The sequence below is a fragment of the Scyliorhinus torazame genome, chromosome 30 (genome assembly GCF_047496885.1).
Source record: "Scyliorhinus torazame isolate Kashiwa2021f chromosome 30, sScyTor2.1, whole genome shotgun sequence".
Classification (NCBI taxonomy): Eukaryota; Metazoa; Chordata; class Chondrichthyes; order Carcharhiniformes; family Scyliorhinidae; genus Scyliorhinus; species Scyliorhinus torazame.
The window spans coordinates 22,312,082-22,337,448 of NC_092736.1; the positions used below are offsets into that span (position 1 = coordinate 22,312,082).

General features: G+C 51.0%; 1 protein-coding gene across 2 annotated transcripts; it reads left to right on the forward strand.

The window, feature by feature from the left end:
• The first annotated feature begins 8,126 nt into the window (after window positions 1-8,126).
• On the forward strand, window positions 8,127-24,219 carry LOC140404426 (gamma-secretase subunit Aph-1b-like). Of its 2 annotated transcripts, none has more exons than XM_072492953.1 (6): window positions 8,127-8,303; window positions 12,321-12,491; window positions 14,859-14,932; window positions 16,413-16,535; window positions 18,182-18,309; window positions 19,568-24,219. In XM_072492953.1, the coding sequence occupies exons 1-6, from the start codon at window positions 8,191-8,193 to the stop codon at window positions 19,733-19,735; spliced, it is 777 nt and encodes a 258-aa protein (XP_072349054.1). In that variant the 5' UTR covers window positions 8,127-8,190; the 3' UTR covers window positions 19,736-24,219. The 2 variants fall into 2 exon arrangements, with proteins under 2 accessions (XP_072349054.1, XP_072349053.1); XM_072492952.1 differs by lacking the exon at window positions 8,127-8,303 and adding an exon at window positions 11,526-11,667.
• Window positions 24,220-25,367: the final 1,148 nt, after the last annotated feature.

The window sequence follows — 25,367 nt, forward strand, 5'->3', positions numbered from 1 at the left end:
GGCCAGGATCGAACCTGGGTCCTCAGTGCCGTGAGGCAATAGTGCTAACCATTGCACCACCGTGCTACCCAGACTTCTGTTTAATGATCCTGAAACAAATATTAAATAGCAAAAAAATTAGCACTGCGGTCTTTAGATGGCAGCAACGTTATGGCCAGGCGGCTGATTTGTTTCAAGGTGCTACTGCACCAGGAGATCCGACCTGATGTGAACCCACTGTGAAAACATCTATCTGGATGATTTCTGGAACCCTGAACACCACTTTGTGCATCATAGAATTTACGGTGCACAAGGAGGCCATTCGGCCCATCGAGTCAGCACCAGCTCTTGGAAAGAGCACCCTACCCAAGCCCCTACCCTATCCCCATAACCTAGTAACCCCACCCAACACTAAGGGCAATTTTAGACACTAAGGACAATTTAGCATGGGCAATCCACCTAACCTGCACATCTTTGGACTGTGGGAGGAAACCGGAGCACCCGGAGGAAACCCACGCAAACACGGGGAGAACGTGCAGACTCCGCACAGACAGTGACCCAAGCCAGGAATCGAACCTGGGACCCTGGGGCTGTGAAGCAATTGTGCTAACCACTATGCTACCGTGCTGCCCTCATCAGTGTGAGCATCAGAACAGGAGGAGTCCATTCAACTCATTAATTAATCATGTTTGGTCTGTGTCCTAACTATCTACCTAGCTCAGTTCCTTAAGCCCTAATACCGTTCTTAACAAAAACCTTATCAATTCAGTTTTGAAATTTTCAATTGATACTCGGCGTCAATGGCTGTCTTTTGGGGTGGGGCTATCTTTGGGAGTGAGGGGGGGATTTTAGTTGTCCTGTGTTCCTACTGTATTTCTGGTCTCTTATAAATCCCTGATAATCCTTAAACTGCAAAGGCACTAAGCTCTGAAACCCCTCTGCCCTCCACCTCTCATATGAACATTTGAGTTAGGGATAGGCCACTAGAGCCCCTCGAGCTTGCTCCGCCATTCAATAATCTGATTGTAACCTCAACCCTACATTCCCACCTGCTCCTGATAACCTTTCACCCCCTTGTTAATCAAGAATCCATGAGACATAGGAGCAGAATTAGGCCACTCGGCCCATCGAGTCTGCTCCGTCATTCAATCATGGCTGATATTTGTTTCATCCCCAATCCCCCAATCTTCTGCCTTCTCCCCATAACCCCTGATCCCCTTAGTAATCCAGAACCAATCTAGCTCTGTCTTAAAGACACTCAGTGATTTTCTCCCCTATAAAGTAAGTATTCAAAGACTCTGCTTCCGCCGCATATTGAGGAAGAGAGTTCCAGAGGCCCTGATTTGGTTTTCTCATGAAAAGGTGGATTATTTTGTTGCTGTGAGAAGCTCCAAGCAAAGGTAGTGATGCAGTATTGAGACTTGAACTAGTTGAAGGTTTGGGATTACTGTGACAAAACCGTACATGGTGGCATAGTGGTTAGCACTGTTGCCTCACAGTATGAGGGACCCGGGTTCAATTCTGGCCTTGGATGACAAGTCTGTGCGGAGTTTGCACGTTCGCCCCCTGTTTGCGTGGGTTTCCTCCGGTTTTCTCCCTCAGTCCATAGATATGCAGGTTAGGTGGATTGGCCATGTAAAATTGCCCTTAGTGCCCAGCGGTTAGGTGGGGTTATGGGGGATAGGGCGGAGAAGTGAGCCTGGGTGGGATGCTGTTTCGGAGGGTCGGTGCAGACTCGATGGGCCAAAAGGCCTCATTCTGCACTGCAGGTATTCTATGATTCACGACCCTCAGAAAAATTCTCATCTCCACCTTAAGTGAGCAATCCCTTATTTTCCAACATTGACCCCCTCTTTCTAGATCGTCCCACAAGAGGAAACATCTTTTCCACATCCACCCTGTCTAAACCCTTCAGGATCTTAAAGGCTTCAATCAAGTCGCCACTTAACCTTCTAACCTCTAGTAGATACAGAACCTAACCTCTCCAACCTTTGCTTATAAGACAACCCGCCCATTCCTGGTATTAGTCTAGGGAACCTTCTAAACTCTTTAAAATCTACCTCATTGACCAGGTTTTTGGTCATCTGTCTTAATACCTCGTTATATGAATCAGTGCTGAGATTGATTTATTGATCTCCCTCTTGTTAAATCTCTCTGAATGGTTTGTTACAGTAAGGTTGAATATAAATTCAGATTGTTGTTGAGGAAGTACGAATTGATGTCACTGCTGAATATCCTAGCTCCAATTTTAACATCGGCCGGCCTTATTCTGGTCTCCCCGTCAGAAGGAATTTCGCTACTAAATTCTTGGACTTCTTTCGCCATCAAGACTATGTTACTACACTCACCTGTAGTGTAAGACTCAGCTCCATCTCTGGACACAGCAGTACGGTTTCTGCTCGTTTTTCAGTCTGTTCCTGACCAGAAATTCACTCTTGTCACTTTCTGATATTATCGTGACCACCAACTTGTCCATCTTTCTGGTCAAATGATTCTGTACACTTGCTGGATCTTCATTCTCATGAAAGTACCTCCGTTGGTGTATCCTCCAATACTCTACCCTCAAGTAGATTCTAGACATCACACCTGCCACCGACCTTGGACAAGAGGTCAATACCACTATAGCTATGTTTTTTTAAGATTCATCTATGGGATGTGGCCGTCGCTGGTTAGGCCAGCATTTATTGCCCATCCTTAGTTGCCCTTCAGAAGGTGGTGTAGAGCTGCTGCCTTCAACTCTGCAGTCCCTGTAGGTGCACCCACTGTGCTGTTAGGGAGGGAGTTCCAGGATTTTGCCCCAGCGACAGTGAAGGAACGGTCGATATATTTCTAAGTCAGGGTGGTGAGTGAGTTGGAGGGGAATCTCCTGGTTGTGGGGTTCCAGGATACTGTGAGGCCTGGATAGAGTTGACCTGGAGAGGATGTTTCCACTTGTAGGAAAAACTAGAACCAGAGGGCACAACCTCAGACTGAAGGGACGATCCTTTAGAACTGAGATGAGGAGGAATTTCTTCTGCCAGAGGGTGGTGAATCTGTGGAACTCTTTGCCGCAGAAGGCTGTGGAGGCCAAATCACGAGTGTCCTTAAGACAGAGATAGATAGGTTCCTGATTAATAAGGGGATCAGGGGTTATGGGTAGAAGGCAAGAGAATGGGGATGAGCAACATAGCCATGATTAAATGGCGGAGCAGACTCGATGGGCCGTGTGGCCTAATTCTGCTCCTATGTCTTGTGGTCTTATCCTGAACCACTTTGTGTTACTTTTTGAGTTTGACTGACTCCTGTTTATTAAAAAAAATTCTAGTTTGGAACTGGGAGGAAGGGGTGTTTTGTAAGATAAAAGAAGACTGACAAACAGCACCTTTCTTGAGAATTGTAGATCCAGAAAAGGCATTCTACCTTGAGAGCGGCTGGCACCGGGCACTGCGTTATTACAGGAGGTCCTGAACCGCCAAAGGACTTCTATTTGCACCCACCTTCTTGGGGATGAGGGAGCATGTTAAAAGCACAATGGCTGAATGAGTCCCGGTTGGCCACAAGTATGGCACACCAGTAGGAGCCACGTTAATGCTCAACCGAAGGAACATGAGGCTGAAGAGTGGAATCCACCCAGGGAGGAAAGATAGTTGCGTAGAAGAAGATGGTTTATATCCTCTTGACTCCATGTTCACTGACTGAATATTTAGCCATCTGGTGCTACGGCACAGAAGGCCCATCGTGTCCGCACCGGCATTTGAGGGTTTCAGCTGGGAATCCTTTGATTTTAGCCCCATTGTTGACTGCAATTCTCGAAGCCATTTAATGGTCAGCGGGGTCAGAGTTGTGTTCCCACCGTAAAGGTCCACCCTCAGACAAAGCCCAGAGAAGGCTGGTCAATCACCCAAGAAAAGGAACCAGCAGAAGGGATTCCCTTGCCCCCCCAGGTGTCAAGGGGGTACAATCCAATGAGGTAGTGTTCCAATCGGTTTTAAAAGGCCAGCAAAGAGGAACCCTAATAGAGGGTCCCTTTGGGGCTATGTGTGCGTCAGTCAAATGAAGGCTGTTGTTTGAAGTGGACAAATGGGCGTACGGCAGGGATACATACAGGTACAAGGCTGGGCTTAGGTGGGGTGCTCTTTCCAAGGGTCGGTGCAGACTCGATGGGCCGAATGGCCTCCTTCTGCACTGTAAATTCTATAAGGCCAAAACGCCCCCAGAGCTGAAAGGGTTTACAGTAAAATAGAGGAAGTAGGATATTAGCCCCTTTTGTGAGAGGCAAGAGATTATTGCAAAAATTGCCTAGTCTTGTGCAGCTAATAACACCAGCGTCCACAAGCAAAAGGCCATTTGGGTGACACCAGACTGCCTTCTACCTATGTGTCTAAATTGATTGAATTGCCCACGACATGTAGAGGGAGAAATGTTGCCATGCACTGATCGATCTCTTCTCTAAATGGCTGGAAAACACCGCCCTAGCAACTGCCACCCGAGCAACTGCCAGGGTATCAGTGAAAGAGTTAACCCCGAGAGAGGGGTGGCCAACCGAGCTGGACCATGACCATGACCACGGTGCTCATTACAGGGCTCGGGCTATGCAAGCTACCCGGACTTTACTGCGGAATGAAAGAGAAAAGTGTGGGCATTCTCACAATATTCAATTGCCTAGGATTGCAGAAAGAATGAATTGGAATTTAAAGAAGTTAAGGAAGGAAGTGTAGGATTGGGGTAAGAGCACCCATTGGTGCTGGTGGACATTCAATCCAACTCTAACCAGGGAATGGGTAACCATTTGGTGATCTGACCTATCATTTCCCTCAGTGGCTCATTGCACTGCCTTGTTTTATAATTGCCCCAGTGAGGGCGGCGCGGTGATTAGCCCTGCTGCCTCACGGCGCCGAGGACCCGGATTCCATCCCAGCCGTGGCTCACTGTCCGTGTGGAGTCCGTGCGGACACAACCGACAGAGTACCCTTCGTCGTCCAATATATTCCTGGAGCGGAGAAACTACAACATCATCTTCGCAGCCTTCAACACGTCATCGATGAAGATGAACATCTTGCCAAGGTCATCCCCACGCCCCCTCTACCTGCCTTCAAACAACCGCGCAACCTCAAACAAACCATTGTTTGCAGCCTTCAGAACAGTGACCACGACACCACACAACCGTGCCATGGCAATCTCTGCAAGACGTGCCAGATCATCGACATGGATACCACCATTACACATGAGAACACCACCCACCAGGTACGCGGTACATACTCGTGCGACTTGGCCAACGTTGTCTACCTCATACGCTGCAGGAAAGGATGTCCCGAAGAGTGGTACATTGGCGAGACCATGCAGACGCTGCGACAACGAATGAACGGACATCGCGCGACAATCACCAGGCAGGAATGTTCCCTTCCAGCCGGGGAACACTTCAGCAGTCAAAGGAATTCAGCCTCTGATCTCCGGGTAAGCGGAGCAGAATCGCCGAGCAGAAACTTATAGCCAAGTTCCGCACACGAGTGTGGCCTCAACTGGGACCTGGGATTCATTTTTTTTTTTCAAAAAATATACTTTATTCATAAAATCTATCATAAACATTACAGAACATTTCGAATTGTCTTCACTGTACATTTCCGCCAGAGTTAGACATTCCCTTGACTTTCTTCCATTCAATTTTGATAACATTACACACATATCGCTCTTTACGTTACAATTCCTTCTTAAACATTTACATTGTCATGTTTCTTTTATACATTGGAGTGTTAATGACCCAGATCGAGGGGGGTCATTAAGACATGAAGACTCTGACAGGAAGGGCCCTTCTCACCACCAGCCAAGCTAGGTCTTGGTGCTTGTTTGTAAGTTCTGGTGATGAGGCGTTCTGCCAGATGACTCTGACAGTCTGCTCAGGGGACCGTCCAACGTCCTCCAGTCACCTTTTCCCTGAGGGCCTCGAGGACATTACGTGCTGACCACTGCGTCATTGCCTTGTGGTCAAAGGTGTTTTTCTTCAAAATCTTTTCCACGAGAGACAGGTGGTACGGCACGGTCCAACTACTTGGAGCGTTCCACGGCAATGAGGCCAGGCCTATCCTTCGTAATACCGGGGACAGGTAGAATCTCCGTATGTAGTGACACTTGGTGTTTGCATACTGGGGGTCCACGCACAGCTTGATGCAGCTGGACACAAAGGTTGTCATCAGGATGAGGGAGATGTTGGATACATTTTTCCCTCCCTTATCCAGAGGTTTGTACATGGTGTCCCTTTGGACACGGTCCATCTTGGATCTCCAGATGAATTTGAAGATGGCCTGGGTGACTGCTGCGGCGTAGGGTCGGGTAATGGGCCAGACCTGCGCTACGTGCAGTAACACCGAGGGTGCCTCACACCTGATGACCAGGGTTTTGCCCGCAATGGAGAGGGAGCGTTGCTCCCACCAGCCCAGTTTCTGTCTTACCTTGGCGATGTGCTCCTCCCAGTTTTTGGTGCACGCCCCGGCCGCTCCGAACCATATCCCCAGCATCTTCAGGTAATCTGATCTGACAGTGAAGGGGACAAAGGACCGGTCGGCCCAGTTCCCAAAGAACATGGCCTCGCTCTTGCCGCGGTTTACCTTGGCTCCCGAGGCTAGTTCAAATTGGTCGCAGGCATTCAAGAGCCTGCGTACAGACATGGGATCCGAGCAGAAGACGGCGACGTCGTCCATAATACAGGGAGGCCTTAACTTGCCTGGGATCGTCACTCCTCTTGTACCCGGATCCTTCCTGATGGACTCGGCAAGAGGTTCTATGCAGTACACAAACAGGGCAGAGGAGAGGGCAGCGCTGCCTGATTCCTGATTTGATCTGGAACTTTTCTGTTTCCCACCCCTTGATTGAGACTGCGCTATAGATGTCTGTGTAGAGCAGTTTGATCCAATTGCGAATTCCCTCCCCAAACCCCATTTTGGAGAGCACATCCATCATGTAGGTGTGCGATATTCTGTCAAAAGCCTTCTCCTGGTCAAGGCTGATGAGGCAGGTGTTCACCTTCCTGTCCTGCACCTAGGCGATCGTATCCCTGAGTAGCGCGAGGCTATCAGAGATCTTCCCGCCGGGTACAGCACAGGTCTGGTCAGGGTGGATCACCGACTCCAGAGCAGACCTGACCTGATTGGCGATGAGCTTGGCTAGAACTTTATAATCCACATTCAACAGTGAAATGGGGCGCCAATTTCGAATTTCTTCCCTTTCCCCCTTCTGCTGGTAGATGAGGGTGATGATGCCTTTCCTCATGGATTCAGTCATGCTGCCGTCCAGAGGCATACTCTCGTACACTTCCAGCAGGTCTGGGCCCATCCCGTCCCACCGAGCCGAATACAACTCAGCCGGTAAGCCGTCGCTTCCGGGAGGTTTGCTTGTCTCAAAGGACCTGGGATTGATGTCGCATTACACCCACCATCTGGCCTGGGCCTGCGAAATCCTACCAACTATCCTGGCCTGAGACAATTCACACCTCTTTAACCTGATACCCCTATCTCCGGATCTGTAAAGACTTAATTACCTGCTAATGGTCGCATTCCAAGCATTGTCCGGCATCTTTGAATCTGTCGATATACATGTTTCTGGAACAAACCTCTTCATTCACCTGAGGAAGGAGCAGCGCTCCGAAAGCTCGTGTTTGAAACAAACCTGTTGGACTTTAACCTGGTGCAAGACTTCTTACTGCGCTCACCCCAGTCCAACGCCGATCTCCACATCGTGTGGGGTTTGGAGCGGAGTTGGCGGGAGTTAGTTTGTGGGGGGGGGGGAATGGCGCCGGAGGGGGCGGGGTCTGTGCCGCGAGGGGCGGGGTCGGCACCGGGAGGGGCGGGGTCTGTGCTGCGAGGGGCGGGGCCGGGGTCTGTGCCGCGAGGGGCGGGGCCGGGAGGGGGCGGGGTCGGCGGCCTGTGGCTGGGTGTTGGCCGCGGTTGGTGGTTGGGGCGGGGCGGGGTCTGTGCCGCGAGGGGCGGGGCCGGGAGAGGGCGGGGTTGGCGGCCTGTGGCTGGGTGTTGGCCGCGGTTTGGGGGCGGGGTCGGCGCCGGGAGGGGGCGGGGCCGGCGGCCTGTGGCTGGGTGTTGGCCGCGGTTTGGGGGCGGGGTCGGCGCCGGGAGGGGGCGGGGTCGGCGCCGGGAGGGGGCGGGGTCGGCGCCGGGAGGGGGCGGGGCCGGCGGCCTGTGGCTGGGTGTTGGTCTCGGTTTGGGTGCGGGGCCGGGAGGCGGCGCGATGCCCGGGGCTGTGTTCTGCGGCTGCACTTTGATCGCCTTCGGGCCCGCGCTCTGCCTCTTCCTCATCACCATCGCCCCGGAGCCGCTGAGGGTGATTCTCCTGATCGGAGGGTGAGGACCCCGCCCGGGGGAGACGGAGACCCCCCCCCCCTGGTGCATCTCCCATCCCCCCCCCCCCCCCCGTCCATCTCCCCCACCCCCGTCCATCTCCCCCCACCCCCCCGTCCATCTCCCCCCACCCCCGTCCATCTCCCCCCACCCCCGTCCATCTCCCCCCACCCCCGTCCATCTCCCTCTTTCCCCCCCCCTCCCATCCATCTCCCCCCACCCCCGTCCATCTCCCCCCACCCCGTTCCTCTCCCCCCACCCCGTTCCTCTCCCCCCCCGTCCATCTCCCCCCACCCCCGTCCATCTCCCCCCACCCCCCCCGTCCATCTCCCCCACCCCCCGTCCATCTCCCCCCACACCCCCGTCCATCTCCCCCCAACCCCCGTCCATCTCCCCCACCCCCCCGTCCATCTCCCCCACCCCCCCGTCCATCTCCCCCCACCCCCCCGTCCATCTCCCCCCACACCCCCGTCCATCTCCCCCCACCCCCGTCCATCTCCCCCACCCCGTCCATCTCCCCCCACCCCCGTCCATCTCCCCCACCCCCGTCCATCTCCCCCCACCCCCGTCCATCTCCCCCCCCCCCCCCCCGTCCATCTCCCCCCCCCCCGTCCATCTCCCCCCACCCCCGTCCATCTCCCCCCACCCCCGTCCATCTCCCCCACCCCGTTCCTCTCCCCCCCCCGTCCATCTCCCCCCACCCCCCCGTCCATCTCCCCCACCCCCCCCGTCCATCTCCCCCACCCCCGTCCATCTCCCCCACCCCCGTCCATCTCCCCCCACCCCCGTTCCTCTTCCCCCCCCCCGTCCATCTCCCTCTTTCCCCCCCCCCCCCATCCATCTCCCCCCACCCCCGTCCATCTCCCCCCACCCCGTTCCTCTCCCCCCCCCGTTCCTCTCCCCCCCCCCCCCCGTCCGTCTCCCCCCGTCCATCTCCCCCCCACCCCCCCGTCCATCTCCCCCACCCCCCCGTCCATCTCCCCCACCCCCCCGTCCATCTCCCCCACCCCCCCGTCCATCTCCCCCACCCCCCCGTCCATCTCCCCCCACCCCCCCGTCCATCTCCCCCACCCCCCCGTCCATCTCCCCCCACCCCCCCGTCCATCTCCCCCACCCCCCCGTCCATCTCCCCCCACCCCCGTCCATCTCCCCCATCCCTGTCCACTCCCCCATCCCTGTCCATCTCCCCCACCCCCGTCCATCTCCCCCCACCCCCGTCCATCTCCCCCCACCCCCGTCCATCTCCCCCCACCCCCGTCCATCTCCCCCCACCCCCGTCCATCTCCCCCACCCCCGTCCATCTCCCCCCACCCCCGTCCATCTCCCCCCACCCCCGTCCATCTCCCCCCACCCCCGTCCATCTCCCCCCACCCCCGTCCATCTCCCCCCACCCCCGTCCATCTCCCCCCACCCCCGTCCATCTCCCCCCAGGCAGGCAGGCAGGAGTAGACAGAGGCTCGTCTGCAAATCCATAGCTGCAGCAGCTCTTTCCAGTGGTTTTGAAGGTAGCATTGGTGCATCTACACTAGCCAGACCGTCACAAGCAGCGTTAAGGAAGTCAGATGAAATCCTTGAACAGGAGCTGGAATCTGCCTGGAAGAAGAAAGATTATTGAAAGACTTTGTGACTGAGACTGATGACTTGTATGCTGAATGGATTGCCGAGCCGCTTCATAAGATCTGCCTCAGTTGTATCTGGCATTTAATGTGTAATTCATAGTTTATCAACTGCGCTTTGCCTGTTGAGCCCCACCACAGTAGACCATCTTAATCAGCGGCAAAGCTCTGGGATACAATGCCAATGCACCTGAAATCATCAACAGTGATGAAAAAATAGTCACCTTGTATGGAACAACAAGGATCACTTTGGCTGTAACAATTACCGAGCATCTCCTCCTTCAGTGTTGTGGGGAAGATCCTTGCTCGCATTGCACTGACCTGATTGCAGACTTGGCATCGTGCATCTACCTTGAGTTCCTAATATGGCATCAGAGCTGGCACAGACGAAATGGTTTGACTCTTGATTGCCTTCAGAGATCTCACCGAGGCCTTGTCAGCAGAGGTGGACTCTTGAAACTACGGAAAATAGGCCGTCAGCCTGGGCGTCATTACCTGTTTCAATGGGAACGTGCACAGTTCCATTAATTCTAATGGAACAATATCAGACCCTGTCAAGATCAGCGGCGGGGTAAAGCAGGGCGTAATGTCCTAGTCCGTGAGTTGCTGCCCCTGATGATGGCATCCCATACGGCCGTTCATTTACAACCCGCTTGTAAATTAGTTCCCCCGCGAAGTGACAGTCAGAAAGACCAAAGCTCTGGGCCGGGTGTAGAGACTCCACTTTAGCATCGACAACCATAACCTGGAGTTCGTCAACACCTTCATATATGTTGGATCATCAATTACCGTCAACCTGTCCCTTGATGCTGAAATAAGTACCATGACTGCCAAGGCCGCAGCTGCCGTGTCGAAGTTGAGTGCGGACCGACAGCAAGCTAACTAGAAATACAAAGTTCCGTGTGTACCAGGCTTGTATTCTCAGCATCCTCCTTTTCAGTACCGAAGCCTGGACAACTTACTGGAGACAAGGAAAGCAGCCGGATACCTTCTACAGGCTGCCTCAGACGGATATTGGGAATCTCCAGGAACGATAGATGGGTGAATTCTCCGCTGGCGGCATTCATGGCGGAGTGGGGTGCCTAGTCCCATTGGCCAGGGTTGGGAATGGAGAATCCCACTGCCAGCGACGGCGTGTCGCAGAGAGACAGAGGGCTGGGGAGGCGGAGAATTCACCCCCAGAGTGCTAAATATGGAAGTACACCAGTGTGCACAAATCCCCAGCATGCTAGCCCTCTTGGATCAGTATCGACCTCTCTGGCTGGCTCATTGACCTGAATAGATGATGACCACATTTCCATGATGAATCCGCTATCGCCACAAGATCAAAAGGTCATCCATGTCTGTGATACAAGGATTTCTGCAAGCGAGGCTTCACATTGACTGGGATCAGAGTTGACCTGTGGGAAGTCCTTGCTACTGACAGAAGAGCCCAGCGACCAGCAGGGCCCAGCGACCAGCAGGGCCCAGCGACCAGCAGAGCCCAGCGACCAGCAGGGCCCAGCGACCAGCAGGGCCCAGCGACCAGCAGAGCCCAGCGACCAGCAGTCAGAAAGGACGTGGAGAAAGCAGAGGATGATAGATGACCAGATGACAGAAAAGGGTGCCCACCACTCGAAGACTTTTCTTTGAATCATGTTGGACTTGAAACCCTGTTTCTCACTCCACGACGGGATTTTCCAGCATTTTCTGTTTCTCTTTCCACTTTCCAGCATCCACAGTATTTTTCATTCTGCAGCGCCTTTAAAGCAGTAAATGTCCCATTACCCTTTCACGGGGTTAAAATGACCAGAGATGAGATTATTAAGACAGGTTTCTAGAAGTCCCATCATAAAGGCTGCTGTTGCCGAGGGTCTTAAAGGTGGAGGAGAAAGTGTTGAAATGAAAATCGCTTATTGTCACAAGTAGGCTTCAATGAAGTTACTGTGAAAAGCCCCTAGTCGCCACATTCCGGCGTCTGTTCGGGGAGGCTGGTACGGGAATCGAACCGTGCTGCTGGCCTGCCTTGGTCTGCTTTAAAAGCCAGCGATTTAGCCCAGTGTGCTAAACCAGGGTTCGGGAATTCCAGAGATTTGGGTTAAAGACCAGGGGCTGGATTATGCGGGCCCCCATCGCGTGTCTCGAGACGGCGCCCCGTTCGCTGGCGGCGGAGGTTTTAGAGAGATTGAGGGTGGAGGCCCTGAAGAGATTCGAAAGTGGGAAAGAAAATTTGAAACACTGGGGAACCGCCACAAGCCAGTGTGAGCACAGGGGCAAGTGAGGGACTAAACATCAAAATCTGTATCTGCGCAACTCAGCGATACATGAGAAACATGTTGGTTTTAGAGGTGAACAGCAATCTGCTGGCTCTGGAAGTGCTGAATGTAAGACTGTGGATTGATTTATGAATCTGTTTGCTCCTCAGGGCCTTCTTCTGGCTGCTTTCCCTGCTGTTGTCGTCAATTGTGTGGGTTGTTGCTGTGCAGCTAAGTGACAAGGACAATGAGGCGATGCAGAAAGGACTCCTCATCTTCGGTGTCATTTTCTCAGTGCTGCTCCAAGAGCTCATTCGATTTGGTTACTATAAGCTATTAAAGTAAGGAACAAAATCAGCTCAAAATGTTCAAAGCAAAATACTTGACTTCTAATAGCCCAGGTTACTTTTGCGGTCCGTAGTGTTGGCATTTAGCAAGTCCGTTTGGCAAATCATTGAGAATCCCTACAGTGCAGAACGAGGCCATTTGGCCCATCGAGTCTGCACCGCTCCACTCCGCCCGACACCTGTAACCTAACCTGCACATCTCTGGAAACTATGGGGCAATTTTGCGTGGCCAATCCACCTAACCCGCACCTAATCTTTGGACTGTGCAAACTCCCATACAGTCAGTCACCCAAGGCCGGAATTGAGCCTGGGTCCCTGGCGCTGTGAGGCAGCAGTGCTAACCACCGTGCCGCCAGTAATGGCTGGAATATTCCAGGGTTAAGGAGTTTAGCCACTTGAGCCTTGGACGATTGTAAGTATCAGTCGAAGGAAACACGTTTTGTAGGATGCGTACTTTTTGTCAGCAATCGTTACTCCCCGTTGTCACAGGTTTTGCTTTCCTGTTTACAGTGCAAGTTGCCATGTCAACTTCCAAGATGTAACAGCAGGTTCAGAAAACTGGGTGGCTCTATGGAGTGGCTTTCTCTAGAGAGCCGGCAATCTCTCCCTCTGGCATAATCTCTCCCTGTGCATAAACTAGGCCCCTCTTAGTTACATCTCATGCCTGGTATTCCAGCGGCTCGGACTAATGATCCAGAGGCACATTTTCAAATCCTACCACGGCAGGTATGGATTTTAAATGTAATCGATTAAGTAAATCTGGAATAAAGAGCTGTGACGGGAGTCTCCTGTCCCCTAGCCGCGTGTTTCTCAGCAACTCACTGGCGGCTGGGCCCGCTACCCCGCCGCTCGTCAGTGGGTTGAAGCCACGCCATGCCGCCGGCAAACCGGGGCGTGCTGCCGGCGGGAAGAGAGAATCCCAATGGCCGGAGAATTCTGGCCCTGGTGTCAATAATGTGCCCATAAAATTACTCCTCCCTTTGGGGTAGAAATTCTGCCCCACCCCCCACACTTAACGTGTTTTGGCTGATAGGCAACTTCAGTGGTGATTGATGTGGAACTACCTCTGAAATGGTCTGGCCAGCGACAGAGTTGTATCAAAATGCCACACTCGCAGTGGGCAGAGGAAGTGGCTCACCTCACCCCCGCCTGCAGGTAGTTGGTGATGCCCAATAAACGCTCTGCCCACACCCTTCGAATAAAATCCCTTCCCTGTGCATTCAACAACCGACTGTGGGGAAAATGCCGCAGGCACTTTAAATTCTTTTATAAAAGTTTCAACCTGATAACTTTTGCAAGTGTTTATGTTTCTCACCAAGGGAGAGGCTGGAGTCACCAGTGTCTGACGTACGTTTTTCATTGTCGATAGGTTAACCCCCCCCCCCTGCCTGGAATCAGCTAGGGAATTCCCACTCTAGCCTTGAAATAGAATACTGAGCAAAATCTAAAATGCAAACCTGCCGTTGCAGCAATTGGAAGCTACCCTTGGGTGTGCTCCTGCGATTGCTGCCATTACGTTTAGAAATACTCTTTCCGGGCAGCACGGCGGCGCAGTGGTTAGCACTGCTACCTCACGACGCCGAGGCCCCGGGTTCGATCCCAGCTCTGGGTCACTGTCCCTGTGTGGAGTTTGCACATTCTCCCCGTGTTTGTGTGGGATTCGCTCCTACAATGCAAGGATGTGCAGGCTAGGTGGATTGGCCACGCTAAATTGCCCCTTAATTGGAAAAAAATGAATTGGGTACTCTAAATTTATTAAAAAAATAAGAAATACTCTTTCTATTTGAGGCAAAAACAGTAATTGAGACTCGGAGCACACGGGAAGCCATGCAGCCCATCTAGCCCCTGTTCTCTCACGGATAGTGCAAAGCTAATTCCTGCCTTTGGTGCTGTGTCCATTTTGTTCTTCTCTTCGCCACTGGCCACCTCCTGAGGTGAGGTTCCTCAGGTACCATCGGCCCCTCCAGTGCCTCACCCATGTGACCATCGTTCATGTGTGAGATTAGGTGATGTGCGCTGGCAGACTATCCAACTGTGGAAGGCATTACATCCAAGCCTTGCACTGGTTTGTAATCGGGTGGCTCAGGCCAGCTAACGTGGAATTGAGCCAGGCCCTTCCGGCCTGCACAGCTTAATAACACAGCAATGGTTTTATTCAACAAGGAAACCTCGATTTAATGGATTCTGGGCTTTGTTTTGTTCAGTATGTTGTTAGCGAAAAAAGTTCCAAATTTATACAATTGATGCAATGCCTCATGTTACGCCTAATTTAGTTTACATCTAGTTATAATCTTGATGTTTACCATGAACTATTGCGGATACCTCTGGGTAATTTTTGGATTCTGTTGCTGAAACTTTCAGGAAGGCGAATGAAGGTTTACTGTCAATAACTCAAGAGGAGGTAGTGCCCATTTCAATTAGACAGCTGGCTTATGGTAAGATTCTGTAATGGAACTCAACCCATTATCAGCTGATTTGCGGCTGAAATCTTCATCCATATCTTTGTTGCCTCCAGACTAAACTATTCCAGTACACTCCTGGAAGGCGCCCTCCATAAACCTGGCACTCCCTGGTGCTCGCTAACTTACATTGGCTGCCACCTGGCACTGTCTTGACTTTAGAATGATCCTTCCTTGTCTTCCGGTTCTCCCCCCCCCCCCCCCCCCCCCCCCCACTCCCCCGACCAATCTCGGTAACTTTACTTCCGAAGCCTCTAGAGCCTCCAAACTCTCTGCACTGCTCACTAATAAGATTAGTAACCCAGCACATTAAATCAAAGAACCATGGAATAGAATCCTTACAGTGCAGAAGGAGGCAGTTCGGCCCATTGAGTCCGCACCAACCCTCTGAAAGAGCACTCTACCTGGGTCCACTCCCCCACCCTATCCCAGTAACCGCACCTAACCTGCACATCTTTGGACATTAAAGGGCAATCTAGCATGGCCAATCCACCTAACCTGCACATCTTTGGACTGCGGGAGGAAACGGGAGCACCCGGAGGAAACCCACGCAGATACAGGGAGAAGGTGCAAACTCCATCACCCAATGTCGGAATTGAACCCGGGCGCTGTGAGGCAGCAGTGCTAACCACTGTGCTGCCATGCCGACATCAGCATAGGAACAAGCGAACGACATTTAGCCCCTTGAGCTCGTTCCCCCATTCGGTGAAATCCTAGCTGACCTGTAACCTGACTCCATTTACAGTGGGCTGTTTGTGGAGAGCGTTCCACACTATCAGCCCCCTTCTGTCAGAGGAGGATATTGCTTCAAAGAACAAAATAGTTTCTCTAACTGACAAGGATCATGACTAAATTAACCAACACGATTTTTTTTTAAAATGCACCGTGCTTCTTTCATACACATGGCTCAGTGGAATGTAGCGTGTCGGGTGTGTTGCTGTTACAGTAATGGTGCTGTACTGGAGGTTTGGGTCACCAATCAATCGTGATACATCCTCGTGATACCATCACATTAGAATATGATTTAACCGTTGACATGTGGCCGTTTGCTGCCTACATCTCGTCCCAACATCTGTGCATGTCACTGGCACTCGGTGACACTACCCAGGTGGTCAGTCTCCATGGCTGGGGCCGAGAATTGCCGGGCTGTGCAGACGGGGAAGGTGGCAGCCAAGACCCAGCCTGCCTTCCCACAACACTATCCACGTGTGGCACTCTCCGGCAGCCACCATAAGCGGCGCCCCCAGACTGGGCACAAGGGGATCAATTATTGTTGCCCCATCAGTGGTGGCAATCAGCACAAATCAGGGACTTCCATGGCTATGATGGTTGAGAAACGTGGAGGTCCCAGCGGTAAAGGAGCGTCCCGTTTGTGGTGTGACTCGTCCTCCTCTGCAGCAATCTTGACAATAGGATTCGACTTGCATTTCAAATAAAGGTTTGCGTTTTTGCACAGTTTCAGGCCTGGGATTTGGTATTATGAGCGGAGCCTTCTCTGCTGTAAATATCCTCACGGATTCCCTGGGTCCAGGTACGGTCGGCATTCACGGGGATTCATCGGTCTATTTCCTTCTGTCAGGTAAGCGAATTCCGATCTGGTCAACAAAATGACGGGTCTGTTGACCGTTGCCCGAGTAAGGAGGAGGGGTGGGTTTCTCACCTGAAGTGTTGCAAGCGGGTTGTTTGGGAGGCAGTTTCAACACAGCATGGCTGGAGTCAGGCAGCCCTGGAACCATAGCAGCTGAGCACCTGGATAGGCAACAGGTACAGAGTTTAATACTAAGAGGAATGGCAATTTTCGGTGCCTTATTGTCGAAGGCAAAGACTCACAGCAATAATCCCGGTGATGAAAAATCATTGTTCTGATGAAAGAACAGTTTCCACTGGGGCAGTGAAGACCCAAAGTAGTTATTTTCTTAATGATTGAGGATTTGGGCGGGATGAAATAGGAAAGACTAGTACTGCTGGTCGAGGAATTGGTGCAGAGAGGTCATCCGTTTTAAAGTTCCACCACATGAAGAGTGAGATTAGCAGAACTTTCTTTGTCATAGAATCCCTACAGTGCAGAAGGAGGCCATTCGGCCTATCGGCGCTGCGCCGACCCTCCGAAAGAGCACCCTGCCCAAGTCCACTCCGTCGCCCACCACGCTCTATCCCCGTAACCTAACTTGTACACCCCCTAAGGGGCAATTTGGCACGACCGATCTACCTAACCTGCACATCTTTGCATGGTGGGAGGAAACCGGAGCACCCGGAGGAAACCCACACCGACACAGAGAGAATGTGCAAACTCCGCATCGACAGACACCCGAGTTCAGAATCGAACCCAGGTCCTCTAGCACTGTGAGGCAGCAGTGCCAACCACTGAGCAGCTCACAGATCTGCTTTGGAGTTTGTGGATATGTTGGCCAGGCTCATTTCAGTGACGCCTTTTTGTTCCCCACTGAAGAGCTTCTTTTACTGTGATCCTGAGAGGTGCTGCTGTTGGGGAGATGTCATTTTATGTGATATTTTGGGGGTAAATTAATAATTTGTTTAGGATAAACCTTCCGTTACGAGATCTTGCTCCAGTTAACTTAAGCATGTTTGCTGGGTGAAGTTTCTATTCTTTGATAATAAATACACAGCATTTTGTGAATATTTTGATCTGGCAGCATCTGTGGGGAGAAAGGTTGTAAAGGTTTCAAGCCAATCCAAACTCATTGACCTGAAACATTAGCGCTTTCTCTTTCCACAGAGGCTGCCAGACCTGATGAACATTTGCGGTATTTTCTGTTTTTCGAACCGTCGTATTGTGCTTTTTTTGTTCTTGGGTATTTCGGATGTTAGATTTTTTTTTTAAAAAGGACAGTTAACGTATCTGATCTAACTAGATCGAGAACCTGCATACAAAGCATTCGGCCTTCAAATGTCAGCAGGAATAAAATAGTTTGCCTTTTCTGCAAACTCCACACGGACAGTGACCCAGGGCCGGGATCGAACCTGGGTCCTCAGCGGCGTAGGCAGCAGTGCTAACCGGCGCGCCGCCGTGCTGCCCTCCAGGCCGTTGTCACATGGACGTTTGTGGGAACTTGCTGTGCGAAACTTAGTTGTGAATTTCCGACGAGACACCAGTGACTATAGTTCAGAGATGTTCCGTGGGCTGTAAAGTGTTTTGGGGTGTTTTGGATGTGGGGCGGTGGCGAGAGGCGCTCTATAAATGACACATCCTCTCCTTGTCTGCAGCGTTCATGACACTGGCCATAATCCTGCTGCACGTGTTCTGGGGGATCGTCTCCTTTGATGCCTGTGAGAAGGACAACTGGTGGGCGTTGGTGGCAGTCGTACTGAGCCACCTCGTGGTATCCAGCGTGGTACGTGTTGATGTCCTGTGCTTAATGTAGCTCAAAATAACCCCGCCTCTGGTGCGATAAAATCCTCTGACGTCCATGTATTTGCAGCTTGTCTGTGCACTGCTCAGCTTTGATCCTGCATTTTAAATGGGCGGAATTTGCCATGCTTTAACGTAAGTAAATCATAAGGCTCCTTTTTTAAATAAAACCCTGATTCCTAGTTGTTCCTTTGCAGTCATTGATACTCTACCTAAAGTTGGTTACTCTTGTAACCTGTTTGACCATGCGAGGCATCGCATCGGAAACTCACCTTGTCTTCAGCCAGTTCCGTAGGGCGGGGAGTCACTTGCCTTGCAACTGGGAGGGGCTGAGGCAGAGGAAATTTCCTCTTTTTTAAATAATCTTTATTGTCACAAGTAGGCTTACATTAACACTCCAACGATGTTACCGTGTAAATCTCCCATTCGCCACAAGCCAGCGCCTGTTCGGGTACACGGAGGGAGAATTCAGAATGTCCAATTCACCTAAAAAGCACGTCTTTTGGGACTTGTGGGAGGAAACCGGAGCACCTGGTGGAAACCCACGCAGACACTGGGAGAACGTGCAGACTCCGCGCAGACAGTGACCCAAGCTGGGAATCAAACCTGAGACCCTGGCGCTATGCAGCAACTATGCTAACCACTGTGCTACCGTGTCGCCCGAAGTAAAAATTGGATTTGATTGGAGGATAAACCAGTTGCCGTGTGGAATCCGCATGCAAGCTTGGGATTCCCAATTACTCCTCCCCCCCCCCCCCCCCCCACCACCACCACCACCACCACCACCACCACCACCACCACCAATCAACCTACCCCTCATCCCCTCCACCACATGCATTCTGTACAAGCGCGGAACTGCGGGATTTGGATTAGTCTAGCAAGGGGCCAACACCGATACGATGAGCAGAATGGGCAGTGCAAACACTTCCACTGTTCTGCTGGGTTTTTTTTTCAAGAGGTTGACTGCTTTCCGCAATGTGTTTTGCACTTCGATTTTATTTTAAACTGAAACCATAATTAGTAATTTTTCACGTTAATAAACTGGAGGTTTGCGTTATGAAGCGCAGTTGGTTAATAATTTAGGCCATTCGTCCGAATCGAAAGTTAGATGGGAAAATTAGTGGCCTGTGTATTCCACCTGCCTTCGAACAGAAACTGGAGGTATCCTGGTTTCTCGGTGTGCTGTTGCTTCAGAATAATTCTTTCTCCCTGTGTTGTGCTTTCTCCTCTCTCGATTACAGACGTTTGCGAATCCTCAGTACGGAGCGAGCCTGATTCCAGTCTACATCATCACGCTGACCATGGGCGCCTGGGCGTTCCTCACTGCTGGTGGCACGGTGCGGAACCTCAAACTTTGTGTCCTGTGCAGGGATAAAGATTTTCTTCTGGCCAACCACCAACCCAGATAACGCTCGGTGACCTGGATGCTCTTCCAGCGTCACCTGACTGCCCGCGGTGAAGCGGAATGGTGTCGAGTGCGAACCCGTGTTCCCTCCACCTTGCCTTCTCACTAAGCATAAAGGTCTTTTTTTTTTTTAAAAAAGGAAAGCACTTGACTTAAATAATTGCTGTAATTTTCATCTTAACTCAGGGCATACTGCAGATTCAGTAAAAGTCTTACCTGTTGAGCATTCGAATTGCCTCCGACCAACATAGGTTGTGAGCTTGGTTGATTGGCCAGCCTGCCGGATCGATGCAAATGCTGTTTCTTTCAGTGGCTTTGTGCAATGGTTACACGGGCCATCTGTGAAGCGATGGCAATAAGAATCTATTCTGATCAGCTCGGAAGTAGCGAAGCTAAGAGACGCAGCTCTGTCCTGAACGGGGCTTTGTAGCTCTGAAGCAGATACCTCACTTGTTCGTAGGGTTGCCAACTCTGCCGGGTTTTCCCAGGAAGCGAAGATTAATCGTCAGGACGTTCACGCAATTCTGATCGGAAAACTAGGGCTAGATGTTGTGTCGTTTCCATTTTCCGTTTGTTTATTAATTGGAAAAAAATGAGGGGAGGAAAATTCAGTTTCGCAAACCGTCACGGTCGATCCATGAGGTTGCAACGTGTCTGTTCTTTTTCTGATTGGCCGTTGGCAGGCCGTGCGTCGGGGGGATGGGCCAATGGTGGGAGTGGGAGGGGATGGCAAGTCGTGTCCATTTCCAGGAATACACCCAACCAGAGCTGTCGTCCCTGTCTTGTTTGTGCAGTTTTCTTAACTGCTGTATAAATACTTTGGGGGATGGGGGGGGGGAATATGGGACTGGATTCTCCGGTCCCCCAGCCGCCTGTTTCTCAGCGGCACACCGTTCGCTGCCGGCGGGATTCTCTCTTCCTGACGCTTGTCAGTAGGATTTTCCATTGAAGCCATCCCGCGTCACTGGGAAACCCGCAGGGGGCGGTGGGAACAGCGAATCCCGACGGCCGTAGAATCTGTCTATGTGGAGTCTGCACGTTCTCCCCGTGTCTGCGTGGGTTTCCTCCCGCAGTCCAAAGATGCGCAGGTTAGGTGGATTGGCTACACTAAATTGCCGATAGTGTTCAAAACGGTGAGGTTGGGTTGTGGGGCTAGGGTGGAGGTGGGTTGGTCTTTCCGGTGCTGACTCGATGGGCCCAATGGCCTCCTTCTGCACTGTAAATTCTATGAATCCCGGCCATGATTTGCACATCAGTTCTTCAGGAAAACCAATGCTAAGTGTTATAATTTTTTCTTTATTAATGTCAATGAGCTAGTCATGTCAAATTGAATCTCAGCCGATTAATTTCTGTGAAGTTTATTTTGCCTGAACAGCCATTCCTTTGTTCGCCCATCATATCCTAGATCTTAATTACCTTGCTGTTAGCGGCCCATATTTTATCACCGTTTACTAAAAAAACTGCCTTGCTGTGCGGTAACGATGCATAAGTTAATAACAAGTACAGTGTGCTTAATAAATCTCAGTTTCCTTAAAACTAAACTAATTTTACTACATACCTGCCTCTGATTTTTCTTCTAACCCCAGTTTGGTTGTAGAGTCTAGGGAAATGAAATCTGAACTGGCTAATGAGCTTCCCGAGGTGGAAACCCCCTGGCAGTGAGGAATTGGCACTGGTGGTAAGTAACTGCAAATGCTCTTAAACCAACAGCTCTTAACCACTGGGGACTTTGCACCAGGTTACCCCTGTGATTGTTTACTTTAACCATGCAGTCAACTTGCTGAAGTAGTGATTTGAGTTTTCGTTAAGAACATAAACATAGAACATACAGTGCAGAAGGAAGCCATTCAGCCCATCGAGTCTGCACCGATCCACTTAAGCCCTCACTTCCACCCTATCCCCGTAACCCAATAACCCCTCCTAACCTTTTTGGAGACGAAGGGCAATTTATCACGGCCAATCCACCTAATCTGCACGTCTTTGGACTGTGGGAGGAAACCGGAGCACCCAGAGGAAACCCACGCAGACACGGGGTAAACGTACAGACGCCGCATATGTTCTATTAACCCCCAGCGCGATCCCTTTGAAACACCACTAGTTTGGCAACCTGAAAAAGACCCATTTATCCCTGCTCTCGGTTTCCTGTTAACTAACTAATCTTTATTGTCACATCCATCATCAACCCTTCTTTTCTGTTGTAATCTTTGATGTGGCAACTTATCAAATGCCTTTAGAAAATAGAAGTACATTACATCTACAGGTTCTCCTTTATCCACTTTGCTTGTTACTACCTCATAAAACTCTAATAAATTAGTTAAACTCACAAAACCATATTGATTTTGGCTTGATCTCATTATGATTTTCTAAATATCGTCCTATAATCCCCTTAATAATGGATTCCAGCAAATTCCCTGTGCCATATGTGCTAATAAAAATAATCTTTATTGTCACAAGTAGGCTTACATTAACACTGCAATGAAGTTACTGTGAAAATCCCCTCGTCGCCACATTCCTGCGCCTGTTCGGGTACACGGAGGGAGAATTCAGAATGTCCAAATTACCTAACAGCACATCTTTCGGGACTTGTGGGAGGAAACCGGAGCACCCGGAGGAAACACATGCAAACACGGGGAGAACGTGCAGACAGGCAGTGACCCAAGCCAGGAATCGAACCTGTGACCCTGGCGCTGTGAAGCAACAGTGCTAGCCACTTGTGCTACCATGCCACCTAACTGGCTTAAAGCTTTCTGCTTTCTGTCTCTCCTTTCTTGCAAGCTTAGCCACAAATGCTAATGCAATTGTATAAATCCCAGCACCAACACTGGAACAGTTCACATAGACACCCATCCCAATACTAAAATGAGTGGTTGAAACAATCGATTACCTTCAGACAGAATCAATACAACATCATAGGAGGCCATTCAGCCTCTCAGGTCTGTGCCAGCTCTCCGAATGCTATTCTCTTGTCCTTGCCCTGTATCCCAGTGCATTCTTCCTTTTCAGAAAATACAATTCACCCTTGAAAGCCTCGATTGGTCTTGCCTCCACCGTGTTCTCAGGCAGTGTATTCCACATCCTTATCACTCGCTGTGGGAAAAAGTGTCTCCTCCTGTAAACATTGCTTCTTTTACCTCGAGTCTGTGTTCTCACATTCTCGAAAACACTACCATACTCCCCAACTACCCTCCACCTTCACAGATGGTTTATACCCCCAGCAACTCCCTCAAATATAACACCCCTGACCCACCCACCCCCGCCTGAGCCGTCCAAGCACCCACACCCCACCCCTTGACCCGTCCTAGCACCCACACCCCATCCCCCGACCTGTCCTCCTTGTCCAGCACAGGGCTAAATCGCTGGCTTTGAAAGCAGACCAAGGCAGGCCAGCAGCATGGTTCAATTCCCGTAACAGCCTCCCCGAACAGGCGCCGGAATGTGGCGACTAGGGGCTTTTCACAGTAACTTCATTTGAAGCCTACTTGTGACAATAAGCGATATTCATTCATTCATTTCATTCCTAGCGCCCACACCCCATCCCGCCCCCTGACTAGCATCTACACCCACCACCAATCCGTCCTCCCGCCCTTTTCCTGCCCATGTACCTTATGCACTCACCTTCATCCTGGCTTCCCACATTGGCTAGACCTTTAAACCTATCCACTCCATGACAGCTAGAACTAGAAAAATGGAATGTGACTTCACCCCCCCCCCCACCCAAACACACACACACACTTGCTGTGGGTGGGAGGCCCACTTCATAGACTTAAGCACAACAGTCAATCCATTGTTGCACTAAAGGGGGGCCGCGCTGAAGGAGGGCTGTGCTGGAGGCGGGCCGCGCTGGAGGAGGGCCGCGCTGGAGGGGGGCCGCGCTGGAGGAGGGCCACACTGTTGGAGGAGCCATGTTTTGGATGAAATGTTAATCCAAGGCCATATTGCTCCCCACTCCCAGATGGAAATAAATGATCCCATGTGCCATGTGAGAGTACCTTTAAGAAATGGATGTTTAAGCAATGTACCTTTAAGAAATGGAGCTGATCATATTACTGAAGTGATGTCAGAGGTTGGGGGCTCGAGCTCACTTCTGCTTTTGGTTTCAGTTTGAGAGAGCAGCTTGGGTGTGTCTGTGTGTTTTGCTGAGAGCAGCTGAAAAGTGCTTGACTGGTTTGCTGAGAGTTGCTTGAAAGGAGAAAGCCAGTTTGAGGAGAAAGCTGGGTGTGTCTGGGTGTTTTGCAAAGTGTTGCAGGAAGAAAAACACAGAGCTGGTCTGTGGATGTCTGCAAACCCGAAGACTATAAGTATATTGAATGTAACCTCATGTCTGTTGTTAAAGGGGAAGTCTTTGGAGGTTTGAAGGAACATTTTGAGGGATTATTTAGTGTTGTATTATTTTCGGGGTTATCTTTGAAGTAAGGGGTGTTAAGTGATCCAATGTTTATTTAAAAGGTTAAGTTGAGTTCATGAAATAAACATTGTTTTGTTTAAAAACCCACGTGTCCATAATTGTAATACCACACCTGGGGAACAAGCCGTGTGCTTCAAAAGCAGCAATCCATTAAAGGGGGAGGTTGGTTGAACTCCATGATACATTTTGGGGTTCTGAAAACACCTCACCCATAACACATGACACTGTTTTGAAAAGGGTCAGATGAATTCGAACCAATGTTAAAAACAGATTGTTTGTGGAACCTTGCTGTGCACTAATTTTCTGTTACATTTACATTATTAATAGGAGCTGATGTGAACTATGTGGCCCCTTGGCCGCTCCCACTCTTTGGTACGAACGTGACTGATCTTAACCTGGCCTTAATCCACTTTCCTGCCTCCCTTCGATTACCTTCGATCTCGAGGTCAAAAATCTAGTTCAGCCTTAAACATGTTCAATGTCCCTCACAGCGCCAGGGACCCGGTTTCGATTCCGGCCTCGGGTGACTGTGTGGAGTTTGCACGTTCTCCCCGTGTCTGTGTGGGTTTCCTCCGGGTGCTCCCGTTTCCTCCCACAGCCCAAAGATGTGCAGTTTAGGTGGATTGGCCATGTTGGGGGTAGGGCCGGGGGATTGGGCCTAGGTAGGGTGCTCTTTCGGAGGGTTGGTGCAGAACCGATGGGCCAAATGGCCTCCTTATGCACTGTAAGGATTCTATGATTCTAAACTTCCAACAAGTTTGGGCCAACCTGCTCAACCTTTCTGCATAAGACAACACTGTCAGCCAGGAATCAGTCTCTAAACAGGTAAATCACTCCTGGAGACCAAACTAGACAGATTGCTGTCGGTGCAATCTCACAATGCCCTGAACTGTTGTAGCAAGACTTTCCTCCTCCTATGCTCCATTACCCCCTTAGAGAGGTCAACGTTCCATTTGTCTTCCTAATTACTTGCTGTGCCTGCTTTGTGATTCAGGAGGGCAGCCGGAGCCCTCTGTGACACAGCGTTCTGTAATTCCTTTCTGTTTAAATAATCTGCCTTTTTATTCTTCCTACCAAAGTGGACGCCTTCACACGTCCCCATATTGCACTCCATCTGTTGATTGTTCGCCCCCCCATTTATCGGTAAGCTTCTGCGGGCCGTTTTATATTCTCCTCTCAACCCGCTCTTCCACGTCCTTTTGCATTGTCAACAAATGTGGCCACAGTGCGC